Source organism: Athene noctua, chromosome 5 (genome assembly GCF_965140245.1).
Source record: "Athene noctua chromosome 5, bAthNoc1.hap1.1, whole genome shotgun sequence".
NCBI classification, from domain to species: domain Eukaryota; kingdom Metazoa; phylum Chordata; class Aves; order Strigiformes; family Strigidae; genus Athene; species Athene noctua.
In genome coordinates, this window is record NC_134041.1 from 60881330 (window position 1) to 60894500 (window position 13171).

The 13171-nt window shown below is 40.5% G+C and overlaps 1 protein-coding gene across 1 annotated transcript; it reads left to right on the plus strand.

The window, feature by feature from the left end:
* Window positions 1–782: 782 nt before the first annotated feature.
* Window positions 783–10534, plus strand: DENND10 (DENN domain containing 10). The gene is made up of 9 exons (XM_074907826.1): window positions 783–859; window positions 1466–1662; window positions 2900–2979; window positions 4517–4665; window positions 4853–4964; window positions 5314–5414; window positions 6497–6604; window positions 7190–7284; window positions 7958–10534. The coding sequence occupies exons 1-9, from the start codon at window positions 814–816 to the stop codon at window positions 8132–8134; spliced, it is 1065 nt and encodes a 354-aa protein (XP_074763927.1). The 5' UTR covers window positions 783–813; the 3' UTR covers window positions 8135–10534.
* The last annotated feature ends 2637 nt before the right edge of the window (window positions 10535–13171 follow it).

The following is a 13171-nucleotide window of genomic DNA, read 5'->3' on the forward strand; positions in this document are numbered from 1 at the left end:
CAGGAGCAGCTCTTACAGTCTGACTCCTCATGCTTCTTTCTGCATGGTAGTTAAGTATATGAAATGCCTTAGATTTATGCCTTTATGAAAATCATATGATAGGCTGCCCTGTAGTGTGTTGCCTAGCCAGGCGTGATCTTTGACAGGCCTGGCCTCTCTCCCAGGACTGCACATTTTCTTTAGTGGCTTCCGATGCTTATGTAGTTATCCAGGGTATTTCAGTTTTTTTCTTCCAGATCTGTCTCTTCCTAATTAATGCCATCAGCAGAGTTTGTGCACTATGGCTTCTGTATGTGGTATTCAGGTACCATTGTTCACCCAAACTTGAAAACTAGATCTTAATTTTCAGGTAAACTTGATGCATCTAGTTAGTCAGGAACTACTGTTACGCTTTATGAATATTTCTCACCTTACTCAGGCCGTGTTTCAGGCACAAACCAGCCCAGCAGCAGCAGCACTGGGGCGGCCTGGATTTTGGGCTTAATTCCACACAGTCTGGCTGTGACTTTGGGAGGCGGTTGCCAGCAAGGCCACCTCCTTCTGTGTAACACTCCATGTAAATTGTCTCCTGCGGCTTACAAAGCGAAATAATAAAGGTGAGGAAAACGGTATTTTTTTTCAAAAGGTGTTGGGTTTTTTTGTTTTTTTCTCCAGTTACTGCTGGAAAACGCGGGCGGGTACCACAGGCAGGGTGAGGGAGGTGCCGCAGCGCCGAGCAAATGGCGGCCGGGGGGGGGTGAGGGGGCGCGCCCGGGGTGAGGGGCGGGGCCAGGGGCGGGGCTTGCGGCGGGCGGAAGGCGGCGGGGCCGGAACATGGCGGAGTCGGAGGCGCAGCCGCTGCTGGCTGTGGGGCTCATCGGTAAGGGCCCCCCCGGCCCGGGGCAAGGGCTGCGGCGCGGGAGGCTGCTGGGAGGGCTGGGACGGGGCTCGGGGCTGGCGGGGGGTGCCGGTTAGCAGTGCCTCGCCGAGCAGCGGCCGCAGGGCCTGTCGCGGCCGGGCGCCTGCCAGCCTGTGGTCGGGCGGAGGGTGTCGGTTCGCTGGGGCTGGCGTCCCGGTCTGCCTCTTGCAGAGCTAAACCGTGCAGAACTAGGGCAAAGTGTCTTGGGTTCGCGGCTTCTGAGGTTTTGGTATGAAAGCAGAAATAGGAAAAGCAGGGGAAATCATAAATTAGCTGATCTAGGTGCTCTTTGGTCAGTGCCTTGCTCATAATAATGTGTATTCAAACTCTTGGTGCTGTTTTGACCTCGTGAAGCAGATCAAGAGTGGATATTTATTAACACTTTAAAAATAAGACCCGTAGCACAAGTGCTGCCCTACAGCTTCAACTGTAGTGGCAGAACTGGGTGTCTAGGGTCAGGGTAAAGTGGAATTTTAATCTGATACCAGGAAACAACCCTGATTAACCCATCGATTTACTTCCTTGCTGCTGTTTGGCATTCTCACAGTGAACATCTTTCCACCATAGAAAAAGACACCAATGGAGATGCTTTGTGGGTTTGGTGTTATCCATCTGTAACAGCTGAACTGAGGAGTCTGTTGCTGCGAAAGTGCTGCCTCACAGATGAAAATAAATTGCTTCATACGTTTGTATTTGGCCAGTATAAAAGATCGTGGTTCTACATCACAACTGTGGAAGTTCAAGATTCTCCAGCCTTGAAAAAGGTAGGACCTGGTCATCTGTTTTTTCAGTAGAATGCAGGGAAGACTTGTGCAGAGTTTCCTCTGGCAGTTTAAGCAGTGTTTTCCCATTGTATGCTCTGAGGAAAGGAAGGGATTCAAGGTTTTGTGTGCTCAACAGATGCAGCTCTTACCCAGCTAGCTAACCAGTCCACATTTTGTTCTTCGCCAAGACATATATTTGATGGAATCGCAGAGGGATTGAGATACTCATCACCCAATTTAGATTCCTTGTATTAAAATAGAAATGCTATTTCATGCCACTATTTCTAGTCACTATGCATTTCTACTTCAGCAATTTTTTTCTGTTTTTGTCAAAAAAATTCTGCAAAAGGTCTTTCATAGTGTCCAAAATCTTGTTCATATAGAACTTGATGCTTTTTTCTCTAAAGGATTGAATTATATAAGTACTTTCTTTTCTACTGCACTGATAACTGGGAGACTGCAAGTATACTTGTATGTTCTATACTTTCCCTGTTATGTAGTTCATTAAATTGTCTGTTAAGTTTATTCCATTTTTCATATTCACGCTATTTTTTTTAAGTAGAAAGATAATGTGGTAATTTTTCATGCCCACAGCAAAATGCTGCTTGTGTTTCCTCACTCCAAGCTTACATCTCCTATGAACCTTAACAATGTGAAAAACATAAAATAGAATAAAGTGTCCCAGTGCTGTCTCGGACAGTTGCAGTGGGAGGTGCTATTTAAGGAGGACGTGTGAGCCTAGTCACTGCCTGCAGACTTTTAGCCTCATGCTGTCTCAACCCACAGTCATTTGATTAGGGAAGTTAAACAGTATTTCTGTTTGTGGACCTGCTATCTGTGAATTTTTTTCTGTTCTCTCTAAATATATTGATGCTGTTTGCCTCCGCAGCCTCCTTTGGCAACAGATTCTGGAAGTTTCCTACCTGCTGTGGGGAAGAAAAATGCCTTTCTTTTAAAATAATCTCATGAGCTAAAAGGAAAGCAACTCTGTAAGAGTAGATTAAGCAAAAGATAGTATGTACTAGAGCTGACTCAATGGAAATGAGTCACATCAGGAGTCTGTTAACCAGACTTTTTCTGCAGTTAGTAACTGGGATCTGCCACTACTGTTCAGTGTTTCATTTTTAATTGAAACACCTTGTCAAAGTACTGGAGTAAGTTCAATAATGTGAAAAAGACTGTTTGTATGAGGTCATTAAATAAGCTGTTTATTTTTCTGTGCGTGTGTCTTGCCCAGGTGACCCACTTCTCCATTGTTCTGATGGCCAAAGACTTCAACCCAGAGAAATACGCAGCCTTTACTAGGATACTGTGTAGGTCCGTATAAAAGCTGTTTTGATGTACTGCTGGCTGCACGTTTAGATCTTGCCAAGGCAAAAGATCAAATGTCATTGTGTTGTGTTTGCATTTGATCTAATGATCTGCTGGAAACTCAGTCCTACAAACTGTGTCTCCGTTTATATAAATCTTTGATTTGATCTTATCTTGAGTTCATGCAGGAAGTGTTGGTTGAATGTGATAGGTTTCCATGTGTCTTCTCCAGACAGATGCCACCACCACTCACCCACCCGCTCATTTTCTCTGAGAGCGTATTTTAAAAAGTATAAACATTTGGGAAGAGGTCAGTGCTGTGTAGTCAAAGGTCACCATGTGTCTAGTGGGCAACTTGCATCCTTCTACATCTCTACTACAGACACTTGCAACTTTCCTGAGCTAAGTACAGCACCCAGGGATGTTTTTGCCCTTCCTCTAGGAAAATGACAGCCCTCTGCCTCTTGAGGTCTGTGGCTCTCTCTTCTCCCTTCTTCCAACCAGGCTGCCATCTTCTCCGTCCCTTGTACCATTTGCTCACTTTCCTCCACATCCCCGTTCTCATGATCTCTCTCTGTATCTTTCTTTGCTCTTCCTTCAGTTCCCAAATTAGTCACGTCCTGGTTTTTGATACCAAGAGTATTCCCTGAGATTTTGCCACTAATTGTGTGCAATTGTGAGGTTATTGTATTGCAGACGTGGGAATGCTGTTGGGTTTACCACTTCTGATGGGCATTGAAAAACAAATTGTTCCTTTTCACTGAAATACGAAATACCAGATTCATTGTGAATCACATTAATGCTGATTTATCAGCTAATATTTCTTTTCAATTACAGGATGGATTCCTTTAAACGTGATAATTGAGTTTCAAATGTGACATAGCTTTGTATTATAGTTAATATGGAAAACAGGTAGTTGAGAGCTTCGGTGCTATTCCTGAAGTACCCTAACCTGTAAAATAGGTTATGGTGTGTCTCTGCTGTCTGGAAGACAGCTAGAAGTGCGTGGGTTTTGTTGGTGTATGGTTGTTTTGTGATTGTTAGGTGTTTGGGGTTTTTTTTAATGAATATCAAGAACACGTCTATATTTTTCTTTTATCATTTAACAGAGTATAAAAAAAGGGTCTAATGATACTTGGGTAAAAAAATTAAAAACTAACTAGTCATATGGTCTGCATGTAGTAACAGAAGTTACTGTAGTAGTTACTCTTTCATAAAGCAGGTACCTTCCAAGTCTGCAAAGAATCCTTAGTCTGAACACCTGCTTACACTTTTATGCTATGTTTCTGTGTTGGTAAATGTTGGTTCTTCCATAAAATAGGAGACTCAAATAAAAATACAAGGTAGTTTTTTATCCTGAAAGACAAACATGTTTTTGTGTGCATGTTGAAACACTTCTAGTTTAGTATTTTAAAAATGAACCAGGTATGCAAAAAGTAAGAATTCTTGCCAATAATATTGTTATTTGTGATACTGTGATTTTCTTTTTTCATGTCTGCTGTAATGATTGCAGTCAAAATACCAGACTCTTCTTTTCGCACAGAATCTACTGGAAGCATGGAAGTCCAGTTAAAATGATGGAGAGTTACATTGCAGTCCTTACAAAGGGGATCTGCCAAAGCGAAGAGAATGGATCTTTCCTCAGCAAGGATTTTGATGCTCGGAAGGCTTATCTTGCTGGTTCCATCAAAGGTTAATTAATACCAGAAGTTTCTATTCCGATTTCATTTGTACAATATAAAATATAAGCCAGTTTTCATGTGTTCTTCAAGTAAATACTGTTAAAGTATTATCTCTGCTGTTATGATGAAGCTTCTTCAAAAAACAAATTATAATAAAAGCATGTATATCTTTTCTATAAAATAATTTTCCTCTCTAGATATAGTTTCTCAGTTTGGAATGGAAACAGTTATCTTATATACGGCACTGATGTTAAAGAAGAGAATTGTAGTGTACCATCCTAGAATAGAAGCTATCCAGGAGTTTACCAGGTACTTCATCAATCCCCACCAACCCCCAAAAATCCAACAGATTTTGAACCTTCATTAAGAGAAATGCCCGTATTTTGGGGGAAAAAAGTCTTTATTAAACCTCTTTATTGAAATTGTGCTAAATCCCTCTTAAAGCTTTAGGCATGAGTTCATCAACTCGAGAAATTTAACTGTAGTATGAGTGATGAACTCTGCTTGCACCGATAGAAGTCTCTACTTCATGTATATGCATGCCAAATGAGACCTAGTCATACTAGTTTGTTTTTAGAACATGCATTTCATACTGTGAAACTTTAATTAGTGTAAGTAAAAATCTACCGTGTGTCAAGTACCAATCTCATTTCTCTAGGACTTTGCCTGCTTTAGTGTGGCATCGACAAGACTGGTCAATTCTTCATTCATATGTCCATCTAAATGAGGAGGAAGTGGAAGCTTTAAAAGCCTGCACAGGTAGTGATAATTTATTAATCAAAAATATAAAGAAAATTTAATTCCATTTTCTGTTGCTGCAAGGTCTTGCTCTTTGGGTGGAAAAAATGGTTACTTTGCTGTTAATGCTATTGTTCAAAGTTAAACAGCATAATTTTCTTGAGGAAAAGGCAAATCAACTAAACAAGTATATTAAAAAAATAACTAGTTAATCTGGTGGTTCTGGGTGGATCCATATCAGTATACCCCTAATCACAGATGCAAAGCGGCTTTGAGACTTTTGTGATCAGAGAGATTGAAAGTCACTGTTGTACAGAAGCAGCTCACTTCAGACAAGCTACTCCAATTTCTACACATAGCTAGTAACTGTATTTTTAGGATTTTTTTTTTTTTTCCTAATTCTGAAGTTCCAAATTTTTATTCAGTGTTGTCAGTGAAGTCTCTGGCTCCTAATCACAGGTAGACTTTACCAGCTATGTAGGAGTTTGATCTGTGTGACACCTTGCTGTGGATGTGTAGTACTTAACACATAATCCAGAAAGAGCCCTTGGTGTATGGAGAGATTAGCGTGACACATAACGTGACAATTCAGAGTCTTTTTTTATACAGAATACTGAGCAAGAAGACTGCTCATCTTCAGTATTTCTATTACATTACCAACAGTGCTTGTTTTAACTCACTAAACATCTTCTGAAGAGAAAAGCTGCTCTAAGTTTCCTCACCTGGCGTGTATAAACAAGAAAATCTTCTGGGTTTATCTGGAGATTGTTTTAAAGAGGAAGTTCAGTGGCTTTTTCATTTTCAAATGAATAATTTTAGTAGCATGGTAGGAAGAGTTTAACATTTCATAACTTTTTTTATATTGCATGTAGTGTTAGTGGTTCATGTTCAAAGCAATTTTCGAAGTTGATTTTTAAGCTCCTCAGAAGCATAACATTCTGCTGGATGGGCTTGTTAAATGACTGATAATATCAAGAGAGCAACCTAGGCCTAATGAGTATTACATCAAACTTAGAACAGACTTTAGGACTGTGATTTTCCTCAATATCTTGATTTTGTTTTGGTTATGAAGATTATAATCTTGCCGAAATTCTGCTCTCTAGGTTACATTGCTGGATTTACAGATTCCGAAGTGAACAGTAGACCAGACCTCTATGATGTGCATGTGAATTTGGCAGATAGTGAGATCACTATTTCCCCTGTAGTAAAAGGTTGGTTGCTTTTTATATTTTGTATTGAGAGGCTGTTTATTCCAGAGTTGATTGTAATTGCTGAACCTTGCTGTAGGTCAAGCAGTCTTGATCCTTCTTCTATCCAGGGTCTGAAAAGTCAGTATGTAAGCTTTTGTCTTTCAGTTTTACTGAGACCCTGGAAGACTGATGAAAGTTGGAATTTGGAAAGACATGCTTATCTTCCAACAAATGTACAATTGAGATTTCAAAGCATCCATGTTAGACAGTTACATGGAAGAGACATTCAGCTGAGTGCTGAGATACCACATGAGCCTTTGGAAAAACATTGCATTAAATACTTGGAGACTGGGGACTGTTTGAAAGGAAAGCTTGTATGTTGCTTGTCATCTTGCTGCTCCTTATCATCTGCTTTGGGCCACTTAGAGGTAGACAATTTGCCTGTGCTGGCATGGCTATTGATACGTCAGGTTACTGCCTTTACTGATAGATTTCAAATGGCAGTCATGAAGAGGACTCCTTGTTTTGGCTTGTTATTCATATGTATTTCTAGATAACACAAAAAATGGTCATTTTATATGAATGTGTGTCTTTTTTCTTACTCAGAGGCAATGACAATGGGAAAACTTCATAAAGAAATTGGACTACTAATTGTTCAGTCTGCAGAAGATCCAGATAAATCAGACAGCCAAGTCATTAAGGTTAATACCGTATTTTTATTTTTAAATCTAGTGACATTTTTTCTATTGCTAAATCTTGGCAGAAGGAGGGGAGTAGGAGGAAGATTGTCCCTGAGAATTAGTCTGTCTTTTCTACCCTCTGCATTATTACAAATGAGCATTTTTATTCTTCATACAGGTTTTTAAGGGTGACATTCTTGGTTTATATTATCTCTTGGGTAATCACGTTGCTGAAGAAACTTCAGAAACTGTACTGATTATAGGACATCCAGTAAAACTAGTTTCCCAGTTTTATTCTACAAAGCATGTATTTTGCTCAATACCTTTGAAAAAGTCCTACTGAGCTATGGCTTCTCAGCTGTAAAGCTTGATTTTTATGATGATTTTTTTCACTTCTTCCTCTGTCTAATAGATTATTAGACATTTCACAACTGAGCAACTTAGTGCAAAGAGCTCAGCCCAGTGAGAGGAGCCTGTGGAGTGGCTGTCCTCCTTTTATTCAGCATTACACAAAGCAGGATGAAGGGCTGCTGCAAGTTTCCCTTAAAATAAATGAGGTCTTTATTTAAAATTAACTATTTCTAATTATTTGTTTTTTGCTCGATATTGATTTTTTTTTTTAGTAACTGTATGTTAAAACCTGTTATAATACCTCATACTGTATTCATGGTTGGGTTTTTTTCTGTTCTTGAAGGATATTTCTCTGAAGACAAAAGAAATCTTGGCTACTTTAGCCTCACTTACTGAAGTTTCCGATGGCAATGAAAAACCAACCCTTAACTCAGAGGCCCTGAAACAAAAGCGATTTCCACCAGCTACGGAAAACTTTCTTTTTCATTTAGCAGCTGCTGAACAAATGCTCAAAATCTGATTTTGATGCACCACAGTGTTATGGACCAACTCAGAAATACTGTCTTTGCCTTACAGATAGGTATACTACTTGATACTTTATATGGAAAAATTAAAGGTATAAGAGTGAATGTCATATTTACCGTGATATAATGAAGAATATTGGAGCTTGACTGGGAACATATGGAGGCGTATTTGGGAACATTCCTGGTATCATTATCTTTCCCCAACTATAACTTTGTATATTATGGCTCCTGTATTTCATATCACAACGTGAGTGTGTAGACAAGCAGCATAGACCCGTGTGTCCTGGCTGTGCCAGACTTGGTTATAACCTAGTGGTTGTTCGACCTGCAGGTTTGAGGTGTCGGACATCTCTGTTCTTGCTCTGACTTGTCTTCCTGGGGTCTGGAACACGGGCAGTAGTGCATGTGCTGTAAAACCAGTGTGGTTTGGATGTGCTAGTCTCTGCACAGGGATACACGGAACGTGCTGGTGGTCTGAGTGCTCATTCTGGGCTTCAGGTATGTCAGTCAACCTGTCAGATACTGCTCTTGCTCTAGACTGCCCCTGGGAATCCCAAATAAATAGACAAGTTCTCTTATTTCTACTTTAAAGTGTCCAGGTACAAAAAAGGATGTCTGGGAAAATCTGATGTGGTAGCCTTAGTGTATAAAGGAAGAGGTATTCTAAAGCTCAAGTGGAAGTTTTTGCATCTCTTTTACACTCTTGCCTTAGAGTTTTTTTCCCTCTTTCACTCCATCCCACGCCTCTGGTGGTGGGAAAAGAGGACTTTTGGAACTTCTTAGGGCGCTCACAGAGAAGTGCTGCTTTACAGCTGGAGTCATTTAAGAAGGGGTTCTCTGCTGAGAAGATACCTGGCCATTCATTCCTGATCCATTTGACAGAAAATCAGATTAGTTAAAGCCAAATGGACTAGAAATGTTCAAATGGCCAGGTACCACAGGTAGAGCATCAACCTCTTAAACTGCTTGAGCTGTAACACAGGTACTATCTGATGGTGCTCTGGGTAGGCTAAATGTAGATGGAAACTTTTGAAGTTACAGTGAAAACTGGGAAATAGTTTCGAGAAAATTAAAATTTGCCTACTTATTTGGTTGCATAGCCATAACTCCAGAGATTTTTTTTTTTATTTTTTTTTTTTTCATTGAGCAGCTTGAAACTAACTGCTTTGTAATCTTCTGAGAAGAACTTTGATTCTTTGTAGGGAAATACTCTGAGCCAAATGATCTGTATTTCTTCAGAAATGTCCACAACAAATCACTCAGTTCTGCAGTAGCACTTTGATATAAGAAAAAATAACCTTTTTCCTGGCCTTTGTACAGATAGGCTGTGGCATGTTGTTTTACATAGAGATTTTATACTTATGATTAAAACTTTAGTAATCAGTATTTATATTGTTAAATAATTGGATGTTTGCTATTCTGAAACTGGTAGAGCTCATCAATAACTATGTGCAAGCAATATTGGTTTGAAAAAGGGTTGTCCTTTTGTTATGTTGCATACATTAAGGGAATCTATTTTAGAATGTCGGTAAGGAATATGGCATCTGTATAAAATGGCTCGTTATTACAGTCAGTAAATGAAACTGCTTCAGAATAATCCCCTATTTTCAGGGGTATGAAACTCTACCTTAAACACTTACTCTGCAGTTTAAATTCTGAACACAGAAGAGTGTGCTTTTTTTTTTAACTTTGAGAAAAATACTGCAGTTGCCTTAGTTTACCTGCAAGTGCTCTGCAGCTTTTTCTCACCATTTGCCCATTAATGTTTTTCCTTAATGATTCTTTAGTATTGCTGCTTCTGGTTTGGGACTTCTACAACAGTTGGAATAGCACAACTGCAAAATTATGCTGAAAATTCCATTCAGGACCTTCTTTAAAGTCCACTGAAATGGAAGTCTTTAACCAAGAAAAACCTGACCATGCTTTCTGTCATCTGTTTTAACACCATATTGTAACTGAAGAAATTCACATAGCTTCTCATATTAACAAAAAGCTTTAAGGTATATTATTAGGGTAGTATGGGTGTTAGAGGCAACCACAAAAAGCAGAGAAGCTCAGTTACAAACTAAATATTGAATGCTTACTTTGCTTTCTGTTTTGGAAATGTTTAAGTTGAAAGTCTTGGCGTTGTGTTAGATCTTGTATTCAGATGTTTGTGTGAAACAAATGAAATATAATTTTGCACTTAAGGAACTGGACTCATAGTACGCTTGTGTCATTAAAAAAATCCTGAACAGTCTACCCTTAATTTATGTAAATGTATTCCTGAGTAGTTCTGACCACTGAATCACAGGCCTCGGCTCGTAGTTTCTCAGTACTGGGATTAAGCTACAGCTTGATGTTTAGGTCAGAAATGTACTACTATACATTCAGACAGTTTTGTCATATGTGCTTTTTTTTTTGTCAGCACTGAGGAAGTTGTATTGGCCTCCCTCAGCTTCAGTACTTTCAAGAGATTATCCTGATGTTCTTGAATTTTCATAATGACTGTTGACACTGTTTCCTCTTAAAAAGATTTAGAATAAAATAGAAAAATCTGGAGGGTCAGGACAGGGAAAGATTTCGGCTTATTTCTCACTTCCCTTTCCCCACGTTGCATGCGAGCAGACTCTGTGTGCAGTTGCTGGTTTTGCAAAGTCAGATGAGATCCTTTCTTTTTCCTCCTAGAAGCAAATACTGTGTAAAATGAAATTTTCATTCATGCCTTCTCATCTTACTACCTTTCTGTTCTTGGATAAATATTAAGTGGTGAATGATGGTTCCTGTCGACCTGCTAGGAGACATGCCTCCAAAAGGCATGCAGCACATAGAATAATTGAAAGCCTAGAATTCAAATGAAAATTGCAGCACTGCTCCTTCCTCAGCTGAGGCAAAAGATAGGCCCTGCTCATTGCTGGTGTGAACCAGTGTGATGACAGCTGTAGCATAACATCTGCTCTATGGTTGCAGATACTGGAAGGTAGATAGTGAATGGAGCAAAGGCTTGCAGAGGGGAGCTGGACTACAGTCAATCCCTTCAGCTGTGATTTTGCTGAGTAAATTAGGGTAGTCCCTTAAGGCTAACTCTGTTGTTTCTAATGCTGTTATCCCTGGGGTTTTAGTCCCTGGTAGAAGCTGGCCAGCCTTGTTTTCCTCCATGGGCAAGTGTGAGGGTGAATGTTTTGGTTGAGAGCAATAAAAGGCTGTGTAACCTGGAAAAAATTGATGCAGGACATCTGACAGCATCTGTCTTAAAACTACAGGCTGCTTCTGATTTCAGCCTCCGACTGCTTAAGTCCCCCACCTACTGAAAGGAGGAAGATGTAATGAAGATGTGCAAATAGTGTGTTGTGAGATGCCATTTGAAGCAGCTGAGTTTCTAGATAAAAAAACAAGCATAAAGCTCAGGGTAGGAAGTTCACAGCTGCCTTACCCCCTCCCCATGGCAGCTGTCTGACTGGAGTTTGAGTCAGAGGGATTTTTGGGTCAAGTGAGGTCATTCCTTGTAGCTGCTGAATGATCTGAGATTCAGAGGGGAGTCTCTAAAGGCTGGGCAGCAGCTCCTTCCCCAGCGTCCCTGTGCAGCACGGGGCATGGTGTTCGCTCTCTGATGGGGAAGGAGCCGCAGTGCAGGGCTCCCTCCCTGCCTGCATCCTTCCTTCCTCCACCCCGTGGCCCGTGGGGATAAGCGGGCACAACCTCCAGCTGAGGAAATGCTTTGATCTCAGGAGTTCCTAACAGGGGAGTGGCTGATTTTTTTTTTTTTTTTTTTTTTAAGCTACATGAAAGGGACATGGAAGCCTCATTGTACATTCTTAAATTTCAAGATGACAAACCGAGTAGGTGGGGTACTGCTAGCAGGAGACTTACACCTTCCTTGAAGCCAAAACCTTCCATCTATTGTCATTTATCCCACCTTAAACTGGTTCCACCACAAACACTGTCATTTAACACACCAGCTGGTGCTAAAGGCAGGAGGCAGACCTGCCTTGGGCTGGTGTGTTGTTAATCTATTCCAAGTTACAATAGGGAAGGTCTTCCTGTAGGTGCTGATTCTTCCAAGTCCTTCAAACATGATGCTTTCCTGCTTGTCCCAGTCTTGTTCCCCTCACTTACTTCATCCCTCTGGACTATCAGCAGTTCTGGGTCTAGTCTTGTAATGACTATTTCAAGACTAAGGACGCCAGGGCCTTTTTAGCGTTGTATTTGCCCTGCCCTAATTGGGGAAGCAGCAGAATCACCCAGGCTGACAACTTAAATGGCAGGGGTCTGCCCTCCTCTCCTGGAAAATTCTGGTTAGTGCAATAGAAACATTTCTGAGAGTGGGGGAAGGAAAACAGGTATTTAATAACCCTGAGGGGGCTGAGTAGTTTAATATGGCAAATTTCCAGTCATGTATTCAGTAAGAAGCTGGTAGGGTTTGATAATGGGCAGCTGTAATAACAGACACTATTACCAGACCTATTCCATAAGCCTTACTCACAAAGTTGTAATGACATCAATTTGCTTAAAACATCCAAGTGTGGTGCCAGAGAATTTATAGCTTGTCTAGTTACCATGACAATTTGAAGTTTGTGAATGCGTTACCTTCAATTTGTTGACTTTGCTCTACTTTTTTGTGTTTTTTCCTCTTTTCTTCCACTGTGGTTCATGTAACTAGCATTTACTTCAGCTGTTCTTAAATTATGTTTAAAAAAGCAGTAGGGAGAGGTGTGGGTCTTCATTGTAGTGCCAATTAATGTTTACTGAGAGTGGAATTAGACCCCATCTGAGTTTGTCTTTGGTGTGTTATTGAAATAAGATAAATTCTCTAAACCCCTATTTTTCTATTTAACTTTAGGACAGTGGCTGTGCCACTCAAAGATTTTGAAGGAAACACACGATTGAGAGGGGCAGGCTGGGACTGCAGGCCTGTTCCACCTGACCCTGTGGGATGTAAGGAAGAACAGCAGGGCAAACTCCTTCTCCCTAGTGTCCTCTCAGCTCAGGGGAGCTGAGACTGATGTGATCTTTTCTTGTGTCTCCTTTCGGCTGCCGTTGGAGATGACATCTGG